This window comes from Falco cherrug, chromosome 9 (assembly GCF_023634085.1).
Source record: "Falco cherrug isolate bFalChe1 chromosome 9, bFalChe1.pri, whole genome shotgun sequence".
NCBI classification, from domain to species: Eukaryota; Metazoa; Chordata; class Aves; order Falconiformes; family Falconidae; genus Falco; species Falco cherrug.
Genome location: NC_073705.1, coordinates 25,403,004 through 25,420,851, shown reverse-complemented (window position 1 = coordinate 25,420,851; position 17,848 = coordinate 25,403,004). Strand labels below are relative to the sequence as shown.

At 41.6% G+C, this 17,848-nt stretch overlaps 1 protein-coding gene across 4 annotated transcripts in view; it reads right to left on the bottom strand.

Moving 5' to 3' along the window:
• Window positions 1-2,314: 2,314 nt before the first annotated feature.
• Window positions 2,315-17,848, bottom strand: part of SORCS1 (sortilin related VPS10 domain containing receptor 1) — a 304,532-nt gene continuing 288,998 nt past the window's right edge. Inside the window, exons 24-28 of one of the 4 annotated variants that reach the window (XM_055721229.1) lie at window positions 12,486-12,585; window positions 7,558-7,663; window positions 7,222-7,382; window positions 5,791-5,909; window positions 2,315-4,463 (exon numbers count right to left, since the gene is read on the bottom strand). In XM_055721229.1, the coding sequence (XP_055577204.1) occupies window positions 4,407-4,463; window positions 5,791-5,909; window positions 7,222-7,382; window positions 7,558-7,663; window positions 12,486-12,585 (543 nt within the window). In that variant the 3' untranslated portion in view covers window positions 2,315-4,406. The remainder of the gene's footprint in view (window positions 4,464-5,790; window positions 5,910-7,221; window positions 7,383-7,557; window positions 7,664-12,485; window positions 12,586-17,848) is intronic. The other 3 variants (XM_055721230.1, XM_055721231.1, XM_055721232.1) reach the window with 3 other exon arrangements.

Below are 17,848 nucleotides of genomic sequence, written 5' to 3'. Positions count from 1 at the left end.
GGTGAGAAAACTTGCTCTTTTATTTTGTTCATTTTATCCAGTTACAATATTACCTGTATTGCTGATGTGCATACAGCACCTAGCACTGGTGTGGCTGTACCACAATGCAAACAACAAGGAAGACATCCTGAAATTCTCACATTGAGAAATACGTAACACACATTTCCTCTATGACCTGCTTTCAGCACGGTGAGCAGTACCAGATAGCCATATACCCCAGCAGGAAATTAGGGACAAGAAAAAGCTAAACTTAAAACTGCAGATGAAACATACCTTTTAGGCTGATGACCTGGTACATGATAGCACGATGGTCTTGTTATTCAGAAAACAATTTGACTTCAGTCTTTTCTTCTAGGTATTATGGCCAGGACCATACCAACACTCTAAACTAAAAGGATCTGTTCTAGTTCAGTTCAAGTATTACTTATTCACATGCTTTATTATTCTGTTTCATAGAGAAATGCAAGGACAGCATCTCATTAACTGAAGGAAAATAAAGTTTTCTTTTTTATTGTAGTGAACATGGTAGCTCTGCAATCAGAGGCAATGTTTAAAACAGTGAATGTACCTAGAGATATAATACGGCAAAGAAACTTTCCATGCATTCAATGAGAGATGACAGCACACAGATAAAATACTAATCCCTTGTTATCAGTTCTATGTACCACACTAAATGCAATTGTCGTAAGTTTGCAGCAGAAGTTGACAAGACCAAGACAAGGTTCATTTAGGGTCACTGGAAATTCCTGCTTAATTTGCATAACCATTTCAGCAAGTGCTGTAAGGATCTTGCTTTCCATCAAAAGTTCAAGCAATTAAACACAGCAAACAACCGAGGCTCAGATCCTCAAAAGTATTTAAACACTAACACCTACTGATTTCCAGGAAAGGTGATCCAGCAACTTACCCCAAATTTCCTGCTAGTGAAGTATAAATCTCTCCTAGGAGCCAATATGCCAGTCCCATCCGTATGTCTGTGTTACGGCAGTTAAGATGACAGTAGAGAATCAACATCAAATTAGGAAAAAACTTCGAGGTTTTAACAATATTTTAAATCCCCACTCTTTCTGACAAACAATAACGAACTTTTTTTATTGTCTCAAGGTATGATAATATCCTCAGAGAAAATTCATATTGGATTTTTTAAGTATTTGGTATATTCTTTGTTTATTGTCTCAGTGTTCAGCCATTAGCAGTGAATCGCTGTGTTGTTATACAAACCAGAAAACAACTACAAATAACAATCAGTCTCTGCCTCGGGACACACAACAAGCTGAAGAGAATGATCTCAAAATGCTTTAGAGGTGCTTGCCAAAACCAGACTTACGGTTTATGGCCAGAACAGACGCCTGATAATTCAGGTGGGCACTTAAAAGATAAAAGCAGATTACATCTACACACAGATCTCTGAGGCACCTGCACCACGACCATGGCTGTGACAGCCGTTCATCCAGGCTGAGTGAAATGTGAAGAAAGGCTGTAGTGTTCACTGTAACATTTTAAGCTAGTAATTGTAATTATAGCGGGATTTTTCCAGGGTGTGAAAACTACACACTCTTCAATAAGCAAATTCATCGTTCCTGGACTTAACATGCAATACCATGTCCTGGGTTGTTTACAATACACAAACACCAGATCTTTGACCCTTCGTGTGTGTATGTAAATTCTTATATCAGGGGTATAAAAAAGGCTACAGAACCGAACTAGTAACCCATTGTAAGAGGTAGAACAAGCTGGTGGTTGCATCCTGACTTAAAAAGCAGAGAAGCTATGTTTTCTTTCCTTTTCTTAGCAACATGTCACTGTCAAGCTGACAGAAACTTCCTGTGCTTCATTTTCTTCACACGTAAAACCTAATTAATCGGTAATGCGAATAATTTAAATGTTCCCTTATCAGTGTTGGCAAAAGTATAGTCAAAAAAGGTATTCTTAAGGAACCTTTCACAGAAAGTGTGTATGGGGAAAGGTAACCATGGGCAGGGATTGGAGCTGGAGTTCCAGGGAACTGCTCAGAGCTCTACCATTGCTTGTTTGGAAACCTTCTGGTTTTGCAAACAGCATTGCACCTCTACATCCCTCAGCTTTATAAAGCACTTTGACTGAGGAAGTAACCTTCACATTGGCGTCTTGTTACTAGGAACTATATTTTCAGAAGCACGCGAACACCACTCTCTCCCACTTCTACTGAACATCCCTTTCTTTTTGAAGGAATCAGCTTCCTACCTTTTTAATGTAGTTGGGGATCCCAGTCAGGGACAGAGAGCTAAAAAGAGTAACTAAAACACAGGCTTTCATTTAGAGACATAATCTGTTTAATAAATATGACTGTAAAAGCAATAAACAATAGCAATTATACATTACGCTACATCGTATTTAACGAAAGGGAAAAAGAAGATGAAAAAGTACATCAAAAAAAGTAATTTTAAAATTAGAAATAGTTCCAACACTATAAGAAAACTTTTTGATTGGCTTACTATAAAAATAAGTTGGCTAATGTTGGACTTCAGTGGGGAGTATTATACAGTTGTTGCCAAAACTTTCCCATCTTCCCTAAAGCTGTAGTTGCAAAGAAAACAGCGAAGCCATACAAACTGCTATGTTTCTATCTTTTAATCTTCAGAGAAACTACAGAAAGAGGCAGAGGACTCTCTACTGTGATGATCCTTTAACTGCTAGGGGTCTAATATTCTCACACTTGGTATCGCTTTTTTTCTTTGCCAGCAAGTAGGTTGATTTGGGCTCTCCCCAATTTGTGGCAGAGAAATTCTAACCCACCACCACCACCACCACAGCCCTGTCCGGAGACTCTGGGAAATGCCAAGAATGCTGCTTTCTCCTGTTTTAACTCAGGTAGCCATGTACAATGTCTTTTGAACAAAACCCACTCATATTAGGAATCAGGATGCCTCCTAGGTGTGCTGCACTGATTATGAACTGGCGTCTATTTGCCTCCACCTAGCACAGTTAAGTAAGTCTGCATTGGTTACTGTCTTTCTATCTTTGCGCTTCAAACCAAAGTCCTGGTGCTGAGTTTACCTGAGCTGGGTTGGAAATCAACAGCTGTAATGACCACAGGTTAGCCAGATATCCTCTTGGGAGGACTTACTTGAGGATACTAAGCCTGCTTTTCTGCCGCCGCCTTACATAGTCTACCTGAGTATGTCCTGCAGCCCCATTTCTAGTTGCAGTGTAAGATACAAGGTCATGTTATTGTGTACAAGTAATCAAATTATTATTCTGTACAAGAAATCAAATCTTGTACTAGTGTGGTTCTGTGGTGCTGGGGCTCATAACGTGTGGCAACAATCTCACACCAAATCCTCTTTTATTCTCCTTCCTCTGCCTGGAGTGGCAGGAATTTGCAAATCTGCAAACAAGGGCTGTTGCCAAGAAGGCCATAGGAAACCACATAGACCTTTCCCTGCTCCCTATTCTTTGGGCAAGGTGTCTTTCAAAAAATTGACAGGCCTCGGGGTGACCCCCAAAAGGCAGAGATCTCCTGGGACTTCCCCAGACAAATCCAAACATCAGCACTAAATGTGGCTGAGGGTGTTACTGAGGCTTTCTCTCAGCCAAAACTGCAGGTGTAAGGCTGGTACGAAGTACAGTGTACGTTCATGCTGGCAATAACCTCCGGCACCTGCAGTATGGACAGACCTCCCTGCCTGTAATGCAGCTCGTTCTGTTCCGTTCAAGGTTAGGAGGCAAAAAGTTATCTTTCAATGGCGTTATCGGTGGGATGCCTTGGTGTGAGCAGGCTAAAAAAGCTGTTAAAGAGTGAGCCTGGACTGGGGGTTGGGATCATCCCCACTTGCACAGAGCCTCCTCGCAGCTGTGGGGCACAGGCAGCAGCTGCAGCTAGAGGAACGAAGGGGAGTGTCCAAAGACAGACACAAACCAGACAGACCAAGAATATTTTCAGTGCCTTTAAACTCCAGTGTGATTTTTTTGTGTCCTATGAAAGTCTGCTGGGGCAGCTAGCCCTCCCGCAGCCCAAAGTGCTAAAAGAGCAGTTAAATCTAAAGCCAAGAACCCTAAATGCCCCTCCCACCTCCCCCAGCCCTTCTCCCCTGGCATCCCAGCCCACCCCTCTCCCTAGAGACCCCCATGCACATTCTTGGCCTACATCATTATGAATTTTCTACAAATTAGAGACAGATCAGAAAAAAGTGGAGGGGTGAGGGGAAGGGCCGCAGGAGTGAATAGTGGTACTAGTTCCTCTCCCCCCACCCCCCACTAAAATTGAACACCTGTACAATGCAGTTCCACTATGGTCTCAGTATAATGTCCACATGCACAGGCTTAAAGCTAAAAACCCTTTGTCATCTGAAGAATTAAAAAGTCCAAATGCAGTGAGTTTTCCTCCTTTTTTTTAAGATGTATATCGGTGTCCTCAGTTCAACCGTTTACATAGGTAGGGATTTCTTTTGTGCTCTGGGGCTCAGCAGCTGTGGAAATACTTCCTGTGGCAAAGAAAGAACAAAATAAAAGTCAGTACATAACAAGTGTGTTTAGCCAATGAAAATGTTTGAAGGTATCACCTTGCTGGCCTTTGGGTTCAACTGTTCCAGACTGACACGTTCTTCCCAGAAATGCTTTCTCGTCATTCAAAACACTGAAGGTGATGTCCTGTTCTTTTGCTAATGAAGATGATTCACTCATGTTGAACAGAAGAAGGAGAGGCCAGAGCAGAGGGTGGAGGGAAGGAGGGGCTGAGGTCCTCAGAGGAAATGTGTAACTCATTTGCAATGATAAGGTGCTGGAAATTTCATATATAACCTTAAGCTTTGCATTTGCAAAAGAAGAGTCTAAACCATTCACATCCAGAAAATAGGGACTGCGGGTTTTTTGCTGCCAGAGTTTGGAGAGAAAATTAAATGATCCAGGGACATTCATTCAGATTCCTCCAAGGAAGGATCCCTGAATGTTAGTCAAAGGGGTTGAAAAAACCTGGCTTCTGAGCAAGCATAAAGAAGAGAAACACCCAATTACAGTCTTGTTTTGTTTTCCCAAAAGAAAGAAAACTCATTAAAAAAGAAATTGCTGATTTCCAGAAACAGATGAGGTGGTTGTATAGGAAAGTGAAGAGCCTTTGCACTTCCTATTCTGTTTACACCTAGGTCCAGACCTTTTCATTTTGTCAGTGAGCTCTGATTCAGTTTCCTCATTCATCTTACTGACAGGATGGAAAAACACTCTTAGGAAGTTTGTTGGACTGATTCCTTTTGATAAAGAATTGAGTCTATGTATCCCATATATTTACCTTTTGTGCTCACTACTGCAGTTGTAGTTGCAAACCAAGGAATTAAAAAAGGCCAGTTTCTGATCCAATACAGTGTCCAGTAGCACAGCTGAGAAACACACAGAATGCTGGCCATTGTAGAAAGCCAGAAGTACTACAATTGCACCAAATGAAAACCTACCCCCAAAATTTGATTTTGACTACTTCAAGGCTTCAAGCGTTTATTTTCCAGCACCAGGCTGCTAGCAGATGACGGACTCTTCCCACTTCAGTCACCTGTGACCTGTTTCAGTCACCTGTGACAATTTCACAGTGACCTGTGAAAACATGTTTCCCTACCTCTGGAACAGCATGAACCATGGTCATTACACTTTTAGAAAGGTGGAGCTCAAAGCCCACCTAACTCTAGAAAAAGAGTTTCAGACCTGAAATTGGGTGTTTCTCCCTTCACATCTTACATCAATTTTGCCTTGGAGGCTTCTGGGGGAAAAAGAAAAAGAAAGCCCAAACAAACAAAAAAAAAAGAATTGTTAAAGTTTAGGACCCACCGCTCCGGGTCTTGGCTTGAAACCTCTTGGTGATCCACAAGCCTTTTGGAAGTCCTCTGTCCAGACTACCTTGGTTGCATTTCCTTTCCTTTGGTTCTGGACTGTGGCCTGGGGTTGCTCTGTATGGGGAACACCACATGGGAAGGTTGGTCCCCTCACTCCATCCTGTGTTGTGCTAAGCAGGGATGTCCAGGTCTGCTGATGAATAGCTGCTTAAAAGCTTTTAATAGCTACAAGATCTCTCCTTAGTGAGCAGGTGAGGAGAGACTGGTATTGATTGCAGTGGGGTTTCCAGCTCAGACATCAGTTTCATAAAGAGACATCCTTCTTTTTCCTCTCAAGTTTTTTTGCAGGCCACAATCTTAGCACATCACATTCCCTCCTTTAATTGCCCTTCCCCTTGCTCCCTCTCTGCAGTAGCTGTGACTCCAAGACTGCTTTAGAAAGAACTCCCATTCATTTTAGGGACATCCTCAGGTGGGATCCTAAGATTTGGTTAAGCTGATGAAATTGTGCAAATAAGGGATCTCAGTTATGGCTATGCTTCACTCCTAAGTCAAAACAGCTTATAAACTTTAATCTCTCTAAATTAGGTCCACGTCCTTATTTGAAGGGGCTGAGCCTGCAGAATTATCACCTCACAAGTGAAGCTGAGCAATGTCCCAGCGATGCTGGCTCTAGCAGAACATGTCCCCAGGCTGAAATATCCCTGCTCCATCCCAACACTTTTACTGTAGTCAGGGTAACAGAAAACATAAAAGCATGAGCAAACATGTGACTGATCCCAGTATGCCCGCTTTGAGTCTGTTCACTTCAGGTCCTATCAAAGTCTGCTTTTCACACTTCCAACCACAGAGGCCTGGTAAGACATCAGCCTGAGGGCAAACCCAGCTGTCCAGTGCTGAGATCCCAGGTTTTGCTCGATTTCCCTGGGAATCAGCCAGGCTAGCATTGCTGCTGGCAATAAGGTCTGGCACAGCACAAAGACCACAACAGTAAAAACATCAATGAGCATTTAGCTTTTAAATCTGACTTACCGAATCACCTGCTCACCTCCACGTTCCAGGTGAGGGTGGATGAAGTTCTCCTGGACATGGGGTTTAGCCCCGCAACTGTATCAGCCCCAGCAAAATAAATTAAATTGCCTTACAGCAAAAGTTAAGTGCCAGCAGGATTTTTGGGAAGGGGAGGGGATCTACACAGAGCAACTAGGAGAGAGAAAAAGCCTAAAGTTGTTTCCCTCCCTTTCATCACATGGCAGTGAGGGAGAGGGAAAAGTTAGCAAGGATTCCTGTAGCAAAACTACTGCTGCGGCAGAAGAGGATGGGAGGAGGAGTGTGCAGGAATATGGGGAGGGGGGAGGCTGAGAAAAGGGTTAGCCAATTATAAGTCAAGAGTCTGACCAGCTGCGGGATGCTGCAAGTTATTTACCTATGGGCTGGACTTCCAACTTCTCATCTACTAGTTGCTCAGGGCTCACCAGCTCACTTTGAGGGACATTAGGTATGCTTTCCCTCTGACTGACTGGACTGACCATCTCTTGATCTTTTTCATTCTGCATCTGTGCATATATATTAAGGCCAGGAATCTTCCTAAAACATTAACAGAAACCATCATTGTGGGGTACTCTGGCAGATGATGTAGTATCAGCTTTTACAAACCAAGAAATAAATCACTGCAAAAAACCAAAACCCAGCAAAACAAAACCCAAACACCTCAGTGAAAGGCAGCAATGGGGAGAAGGCAATGGCTCGGGGAGGGTCATACCTTTTGAACTTGTAGATTACAAACACAGCTAGTCCCACAAACACGACAGAGAGGAGCATCAGCATAGCTGAACCACTGTGACTGGGAGTGAGGTCCACCAGGGGAGCTGCAAGAGAGGGGGAGAACGTTAGAGCCACCCCCACCTGGAGTGAAAGTTGCACCCTCCAGAAGCATAGTTCATTCTCCCCTTATTGCACATGTAGCAGGTCCCATCTGTCCACATGTCTCTGGGGCTTCCCACCCTTTCTAATCCACCTGGAAGTAAACCTGGGTTCAGACCACTTGTGGTGCTCAGTCTACCCCTTGATGTCCAGTTCCATAGCTTTCCCCTTAGAGGCCTTTCTTCTCTGGCCTATTAGAGGACTGCCTGAAACATATTTCCTCATATTGCAGACAGTTACCTAAGGTAGTTGCAAAAGGCGTTACCTGGGTACCAAAACTGGCATTTTCTGGATGATCCTGGAGCTATCCACAGGCTAACTTGTTGTGTTGACTTTCTATTTTGTTTAGAGTTAGTGTGGACAGCTCCCAGTGCCTAGTGAATAATGAGCAACTGGCTCAATTTTACTGAAGCAATGATGCTCACCAAATATATTGCTCCCTGCTCAGTCCTGTTCCTTCCTGACCAGAAGTGCAGTGCCTTCCACAGACACTGCCTTATCATGGCAAGCTCTTCTCACACCTCTGACATTTTCAATTACTTCCTTTATCCCTTTCCTACTCTTCTGAACGTGTTCTACTGTCTCCTGGTGCCCTGCTCTCTCCCACAAGTCTTCCATACAAGAGAGTACACAGGTTCAAGAAAAAAAAAAGAACACCAAAACCAACCCTAACCAATCAAAAAGCGTTTCTGTGCTTCTCCTCAGAGTTTTGTTCACCACCTTTTCATGGCTCCTTGCAAAATAAGGCCACACAAAGCAGCCAGAAGCATGGCTCTCCCAGAAATACAAAGTAAATTGTATTAAATAGAGCTTCCATCATTCATATACACACACAGAAACAGAAAGGCATCTAGCACGCAAAAAGGGACACACATAGGTCCAGTAGTCTCTGTTCTTCGTGCAGACACTAATAAAGCATACTTAGACAGACACGCAGCTGTATCTGAGCCATTATACAGAGCTAATGCACACGGCAGATACACCCTCACTGGCTGTCTCTATCTGGCATTACACATAGAACAAGGTGTAGGTAGTGCCTTCCTCTGCAAGGCAATGAAAGTTAATTTGAACTGCTGCCATACACGTCCTCTTTCTCTTGCCCCTCTTCACATCCTCTGAACAGACCTATCCTAAACCAGAGCCAGAAGACACAAGAAAACATCCACACACAAGCAAATACTTCCTCAGGCACACACATCACACACACACAGGCTTTCAGCTGTCATGTCCAGCCTGATAAAGTCAAAATTTACAAAGAGAAGTATGAAAACTTCGCCTTCCCACACCACGCAGGCATGAGCATAAAGCCTCAGGAAGGTTAGGCACTGGGATAAAATGATCCATTGTTATGAATTCCTCACACATCTCCACTCTGCCCCCTTTCTGTCTGTATTTTTTGTGTCTCTGCAGTTCTGTGGGATGATAAACTGGCTCTGCATCCCATTCAGGCTCAGCATCACTCAATGTTCTTGTTATAATGCTGCACTGAGAGTCTGCTAATAAACAGCTTTTTAACTGCTTTGTGAGGAATATTGGTGTATTTTACTTTCCCTTAAAGCTAAAATTGTTGTCTTTTGAGTTGGGGACTTTGGTTTGTTTTTTTTTTTTTCATGAGAAGAAGGAATGAGCATGATGAATGAATTGCAGCCTGTTGTCCGTAATTGCCATAAATGAATCCCTCCTCCACTGTGGCCTGAACAACGAAGACTAATGTATGAAATGTGCTGAGTCCAACGCCTGTCACTCTTCTGCACTCAGGGAATGCACATGCTCACGTACAACATACACACACACACAAGAGGCTCATTTCTACAAGTTCTGCTTGAATACCCACACCAAGATAGTTTAGATTCCTGCATTTAGGTTCCCAGCAGCTCCCCTGCTGCAGAAATTGCTGCTGTGCATGACCAGGCACACACACAGGGAGGAGCACGCATGTGCACTGGGGTGTGGGAACTTAAATGTAGGTGTATGTACACATACATATGCACTTAAAAAAACACATGCTGAGCTTTGTGGTTCAGCCAACTACAGCCCATAGCATCCTGGAGTCCAACACAGGGTCACAGTGAAAAGTCTGGGAAAGAAGGGATGCAATAGACCAGAGCAGCACCTCTGGGCCTTGCGCATCCTGCTGGGTTGTGTTTTCTAGGGATTGCTTCTGGTGCTGGCTTGTGTTTTCTAGGTCTCCCTGCTTTGTTTTGTTTAATCTTTAACAAAAGTGTGGATTTCAAAAGAACAATTCTTCTTCCTTGACAACCAAAGCAATAGTTTTCGGCAGCAAAGTATCATTCTTTTGGTGTTCTGCCAAATTCTAAACCGTACCCAAATTTTTATGTGATTAAATTTGGCCTTGTATTTAGACAGGGAACTAAGTCATGACCTCTGCAGCTTGATAAGGAGCCATATTCCCTCGAAGACCTCACAGTGGCTGCTCTCTGGACTTTTTAATGTCTAGTTTGGCAGTCCAGGCTCATTTTGCATTCTTACTGAATTATATTTCCGCAAGAGACAAAATCTTGCAGTGTTCCTATAGGGCAACGTGCAGCCAGTTACAGCAATCCAACATCTCACCAGTGGTTTCAAAGAGTACAACAAAGCCCACCTTGCAGGACAAATGACTGTTTGCATCTGTCATGGACAAAAAGTACTCAGTCCCAGTGTGTGTCTAAATACAAATATAAATGTTCATTTTCAGTGAGCACAACTAACATGTATTATACAGCATCTCTGAGCCAAACAGACTGTGCTTCAGCCTGAGCTAGCAAGAAACAGGCCAGCACGTGTCCGGGGGCCATACTATTATTTAGCATGGCAGTATGCCACACTGATAGATCCTGCCTTTTGGTTCATTCAGGGCAGCAGACAAGGTTTAGCAGTTCAGAAGAGTGCTACAGTACCTCTGCTAATTATTTGGCTTCAGGACAGGAGCTACCCAGCTTTTAGCCAGCTCTGAGCATGGAGGTAGCAAGTGGGGACCCTGTGCACTCCCTCATGCAGAGATGCCATAATTCCTCTCCAAGAAGCTGCAGGAGGCTCCTACATACAGCACAAAACTTGGATCTAGATTCATCTTGTATTAAAGGCAGGGCTGGATATGTGATTTTAAATGTCATCTGTTTCCACTACATGAAATCAGGAATGTCCTTTCAGTAGCAAGGGGTAAGGATGAGCCTTTCCCAGGAATATCTGATGTGATTCTTTCTAAATATAATTTTTTAGAAAAGGCCTCAGGGATATTCAGAGCCAGAGTAGTCATGCCTAAATGTTCATTTGGGATTCGATCTTGACTGTAATGAACACTGACCAAAATGGAAAACATCCATGTGCATTGGCAGAGCAAATGACCAGAATGAGCAATTGCAGGTAACTCCACATTTGAAGCTCACATTAAGATGCTTTCAGGTGTGTTTCTTTTAAGAAAGAGGCACTGAGCATTTTCTGAAAGTACATATAGTATCACTAATCATCATTGAAAATTCAGACCAAGGATGGCTTCTCTGATAACAATCACTATGTAAAATGGATATGAATTTAAATCTTAAATGTAAAATCGTGCAATTCTTCTGTGTCATATGTCTATTACATTTTTCTCTTACAGTCTACAGGAGAAAAAAACATCAAAGTGACTTCTCAAGCTGTTGTGGGTTTTTGTTGGTTGTTTTTTTTTTTTTTCTTTTCTTTAGAGGTTATTCAGCTGTGCGGTCTCTGCTGTTTCATGCTTTTGGTTCTAACATGTCTAAAAGCAAGTATCTGTTCCACAGCTAATGGAAAGCAGAAACATGTAGAAATATTCCCAGGGCAGATATTAGCAAGTTCTGCTTAGAAAAAAATGAAATATTGCAAACACCAGGACTTACTTCTGGAGGGGTTTAAATGCAGTTGCATTATACCCTTTCCTAGCAGCCACTTTGCCCTTTCCCTTTACAGACAAGGCAGAACATGGACTAACACCAGTTCGGGCAGACCTGTTCTTATCATAAGAAGCTTTTTGGAGAACAGTTTGCTGGTATAATTGAACTGAGGCTTTTGCTAACTTTGCAAGTCAGCAAAAGAAGCTGATACCAACTGATCAGAATCACCAGCAGCTCCTGAACAAAAGGAATTCCTAAGAGTCCTGAGCATGAATTTGTTCATCCCAGCTCTTGTAATAGTTAAATTGGGCCTGTGCTGTGAAATGAGGATTTAACATACAGAATAGACAGAGATGCATGCAATTAAATATCAGGACTTTGGAGATGGCTAGTTAAAGCCCAAGCTGCCTAATCTTATGTTTGTGCATGTATAAATTGACTCTAGTCTTTCAGACTGCTGAACAACTTCTGAACTGTGCTCAGCTGCTTTGAATGTTTGTTGACTCTAGAATATCTGAGTATCTCCAAGGTTAGTTGATAACCTTTGCACCCTGTGATCCAGGCTGAATACACCATGGTGCTGCTTAGCTGCTGAATATTTCAGAGACAGCCAAGAAATACACATTTGTACTGCTACTTATCTGCATTTCCAACAACAGCAGCAAATTATTGCACGTAAGTAAACAAAAGGATTAGTCATAAATGCAAAAGTCACTATATCTTTTGGGCATGATAAAGAAAGGGGAGGTGGAGCAGGCATTTTAATGTCTGCCCATACACTGAGTTGTTACTGTGACATAAAAATAAGAAATGTTTAAAATGCAGCTGGTAGCATACTACTACCATCCAGGAATACATTGCTTTCTGTGCTACAGAGCAACAGAGAGGGTGTACACAGAAAGAGGATACTGACCTGCTGTTAAATGGGCAGCATGGACAAGGATTCGAACTCCTGGCTTCAACTCAAAATGGACCAGGTTTTGGTTCAGTTTCTGGATCAGTCTTTCTGAAATCTGGAAAAAAGGAGAAAAAAAGAAATGCATTTGTTTCTTGGTCATTGGTTTAGATTGCCAATAGGTGGGTAGGAAACGGAGCTGCATGCAAAGCAAAGATTTTGCAGAGACACCAGACTTTCCAAGCACAATTTCCTGTCACCTTACAAAGACGTAGTTTGTGAAAGCTGAACACATCTTGCCAGTAATATGTCCAGAGTGGTTTGTGTACAGTTGGCAACGACTGATAGCATCAAGCTGCCCTGTCACACCTATGTAGGAGTGGCCCAGCAGCAAAAGGGAATTGGGCCCCAAGGAAACATTGCACCTACACATGGCAGTGTCTGCAGGACCAGCCAGCAACAGCATATCAGTGAATTCCATTTACTATTCAAGCAAAGAGAAACATTTCAATAGTTAACACTCCTTTGCTCATAACAAATAACTTTTTGCCTCTTGAGTGGTTCACTCCATGACCTTAAAGCATGTTCAAAATATCATATACCTGAATCACAATGAATAGTTAAAGTCCTTGGCCAAGCTTGCACTTACATTTCAAGTCCTAAAACCAAATTTCATTTCATACATCTTTGAGTTTCAAGCCAACTGCTCCCTAAACCTTAAGTATGTATCAAAACCTGTTCAAATCTGGAAGTTTTTACTGATAACAGAGTGTAGCTTAAACAAAATGCATGTTCCATCTATTCTTATGGGTTACACGCAGAGAGAACATGCTCTTATATTATCTCTTGCATAGGCGAGACATTCCACAGAGCTTTTATATCACTAGATTATCTGGCCATAACTCTGATGACAATAGAGCTGTAGCAGAAATGAAGCAGGTTGTTCCTCCTTAAAGGACAAAACAGAAAAGATGAGCATTTGCTCAGCTAAGACCCCATGAAATCCGTATTTTTACAGTGAAGAAGCCAAGCTTTGGTCCAATCTGTTCCTAAACATTCCTTCTTTTGTCAGTTTGTCACAATATGCAAAAAGCCATTTTCTCTATATTGCTCCTAATTATATTGAAGAAGTTCGCAGCATGTTGCCATTAAAAGCAATAAATCCAGATAGATTAATAAAGGAATGGAAGCCTATAGACACGGTGCTGATAGGTTGTTTTGAGTCTTTGGTTCATTTGCTAGACATTTCATGTATTTTACATTTTCTTACAGCAGTGAACAATTTTCCTATTGAACACAACCAATGTTCTGCATGTTGGTTTATTAGGGAGAAGTGGTTGGAAAACAGCAAAAAAATACCCCCACTGCATAACGTTTAAATGCAGTTGCTGAGAACGTTGTGTTTTTATAGCCATACCAAGATCAAGAGGAACTGTATTCTGGTGCTCACCACTTAATTTAATTTGTTTTAAATAAATCCTTATTCCTTCTTGAAGATTAATGAAAAATTGTCAGAAAAAAGAACATTCCAATAATTTTTACACCATCTTTTTCATGTTCTTCATTTTTGTCTGGTTGAATTATTTCAGTAAATGCTATCCAGATATGATTAGATGTTCCTTGGCTATCATTCATCACAGTATGAGATTTATCTGCCTCTTTTATTTTTTTAACATTCTTAATGGTTCTTTCAATACTCTTGGCTTATATACTTCATTTCTGGCTGCTGATCACTTGAATAGGTGCCTTTGGTCCAATATCAATTTGGCAATAACTCTTACAGGCATTTTATTTATATTTTTTAACATATCTCTTTAAAGTTTACAATTTTTTCATGGGTGCCAGAATGAGCAGTGAATATATTTCTTCCAATAGCAAGAAAAAATACCACCTGCTTACAAAGAGCCATCTGCTGATCTCAGAGCAGCAGGGATGGTGACACAAAGATGTACAGTACATGAGAGAAAGCCTGGGAAGCAAATTATATCCCTCTTTAAGAATTTGAGCATATTAATAACCAAGATTGACGACTATAAAGAGTGCTTCATCTCTAAAACTGGAGCAACAGATGCAGATCGATATGCTGTAAACAGGTACATTAATGGCTCATGTAAATAACAGGAGAAATATCATCCTGGACATTTCTAGTCCCAAACATGACTTGACAGGTCTCCTCCATACCCCTGCAGGAATTACCTTGCTTTGTGCTCTGAGATCCTGATGTTGTTGGGGCAGATGAGCCTCGGAAAAAAAGCAACCACAAGACAGTAAACTGAAGGAAAGAACAACCACACTGTGTCATTCCTCTTCAAATTCAACATTGTAATAGCTGCACAAAATTGTCAGAGAAACAGTAAAGGTAAAAGCTATACATGATGCCTTCTATACATAAAGAGGCTTAATGTGATCTATAACTGAGAACACAGCTAGCAAATGTTTCTGTCTAGTACTGGAGAATGGTTTCATCAAGGATTTGGGCAAGACATGGAAGAATGGGAGAACCTCAAGAAAGTCATCATGAGAAGGGACCAGAGACTTTGTTGGGCACTAGTGCCTTACAGGAACACTGACATCTCACCTAGCCTACCTAAGGACTCCTGTGGCACAGAGTGAAGAGGGCAAAACAGCAGCACTGGCAGGGGCATTGCAGCGGAGAGTTGCTGTGGCAGCCTCCCAGCAGGAAAGTTGAGTGTGTGAGAGAAAACTCAACCAATATTCTTGTCTGGCGAGCCAATGAAAAGGAGTAATAGGGAGGGAAGAGGCAGTAAGAGTGAAGTAGTAAGAAAAAGAAAGAGAGAAATAGTCACAACTGAAGTTTATTATTAGTGTATTGTATTGCTACCTGATCATGAATAAGGAGCTCATTATGCTACATCCTGTACAAATGCAACTTGGAATAAAATGATTTCTGCCTGAAACCATCAGTAACCTCAGCAGAGGCTTGAAACAGCCATCACTGTTCCAGGACTATATGCAAAATGTCAAAACAGGCAGCAACTGTTCAGGCTGCTCAGGGTATACAGCATATTTCCTTGGCTCAATTAATTATATGCTCTCCCAGTGGCTTTTTGGGTGCAGCTTTTTTGCCTGGGTCTTTACAGAATCTGAACAAGTCAAAAAATGTGTAACAGCCTGAGACCTTCAAAAGCACCAGAAGTTTTTATAAGAATAAGGCATCTGCCTTCCTCAGGCAGCTCTGGAGATTCCTGACATGCACTTCTGAGGGAAGAACAGACATGTTTTTAAAATCCCTGCTTGCTTGCTACAATATTTTCATTTCTCTTTATGTGGTAAGTTGGATGGTTTTTGATATAGACATATAGACAGTATAGAAAGAGGGAGAAAAGTGCATTTCTGTTCTCAAAAATATCTGAAATAGAAATCATACACGATGCTTTACAGAAGTCAGTATTTGAGGTCAACAAGTGGGTTACACACAGCTAGAGGGCCAAATTGGGATTGAACGCTGGTCTCCAGAGTTGGACCTGACAATGTTTCTGGTCCTCATGCGGTCCCAAGGGGATCTGTAAACCACAGATCACTCAGGCCACTCACTTTGAGGTTGGAGAATTAGATCTTCTGCCTTTCTTATTCTATTAAGTCTATTTGTAGCTCAGTTATCAGACGTTAATCTAGTTCTGACTCACATAATCTGTTTACAACATTAATAAAGTGTCTTTGAAATAAATCACACAAAAACTGATCTCAGTCATTGAGATAATGAAAAGTTTTCAATTGGTCTTATGCTTCCCTTTATTTCTGCATTCAAAGGGGTACTGTAGATGCATTTTTGTTTAAAAAGCAGATAAAGAAACATAGAAGTGCTTTGGCCTGTTTCACAAATAGCTGTGCAACTCCCGTTGAACAGGTAGACCTTCAGCTTGGGGACAGGTTGCCTTCAGACCTGCCCTTGTTCCCCTCTCACTGCTGGAGATGCAACTAACTCAGCTGAAGACAAAACTTAGAATAGCAACCTTCTAATTTATAGTCTTCACGTGTCTCCCTTGTGAAAATAATTAGCTTTCAGAATTAGTTTTGGTCCTTAACTGAGCCTCATTGACTTTATCTGCTTCATTTGCAGAATTAAGCATGATGTGCAAAAATAATTCAGTAATAGAAACCATTCTTCATGTATCATTTTTCATCAAAGGACACATAATGAATAATAATAACAGTCAATTTGTGAAGGAAAAAAAGAGATTCCAATTTAAAAATGGAACAAAACAAAAATTAATTTGGCTTCTCTTAGCATTTTGTCAGAACTAGGACTGTGAAAGAACCATGTGCACCAAGAAACAGAATTATCACTCAGAAGGGCATTTCCCCATACTTTTATTGAATTTTGAAACCTCTGGTGTAAATTGGTTTAGACTAATTGAATGTGATTCAACTATGCCCGTATGTACCAGCTAAGAATCTAGATAATTTTATAGATACTGTGTAAGGATATCAACTAAAGAGTGCTACACTTCAATTCATAGAGCAAATCGATAAACAACTAGGGAAAGAACTATGCACATCGATTGGTAGAAAGTGACTTGAACCATCATTACAGAAGTGAATCAAGAGTCAGGGCAAATGTGCATTACTTTAAACTATGCCACTGGCCCTGCATAACCTTGGTTACTTCACATCAGGCCTCTAAAGCTTCCTTGCCTTAGCATTGAAAAGAGCACAATCACTGACTTACAGGGTCCAGCAGGGATTTCTTGAGATCTTTTAATGAATGATGCTAAATTCAAGCTGCTGTGAGTATCCAGAGGTACTGTGAGAGCACAAGGCAGAGGACATTGCTATGGTTACTCTGGGACAAGATATGAACACAGAGAGACCCTGGACATAAAAGCTTTAGATGAACAAAGGTCACCAGAAGGAGTCTTGAGAATCGAGGGCTGCTCTGTACACTGAGCAAAGGATGAAAAGGCGGGAAGGATGATGGCCACACATGGCAGGAGTTAACTCAAAGACACTAAGACAAGATATTTAGACAGCCTCTTCTACGGCACACAAGCAGCTGATCAAGAAAAGCTGGCTAAGGAAAAAAGCCCTTGGTACAAGGTCTTCTGGTTCATGTTATTCCATTCTCTCCCTACCTGCCTTTACTACTTAAATATGGGCCCAACCTTCCCTAAGCACCCACTGGAAGACTTGGGCTGCATACAAAGGTATAGATGTTAAAAAAATCTCTCCTAGTAAACACTAGATGATTTACCCTTCTTCCTGGGATTTATTTTCCAGGACTGATTGTCACCATTTTTGGTAAGATTTGAAGGTGGTCACTGTCATGATCTTGTTGCTAAAATATTTTGGTGACAGGTACAGATGAAATACATCAAAGGAAAGAAAAGTAGTGAAAGTAAATATGCTAAAACCCTAAGGCT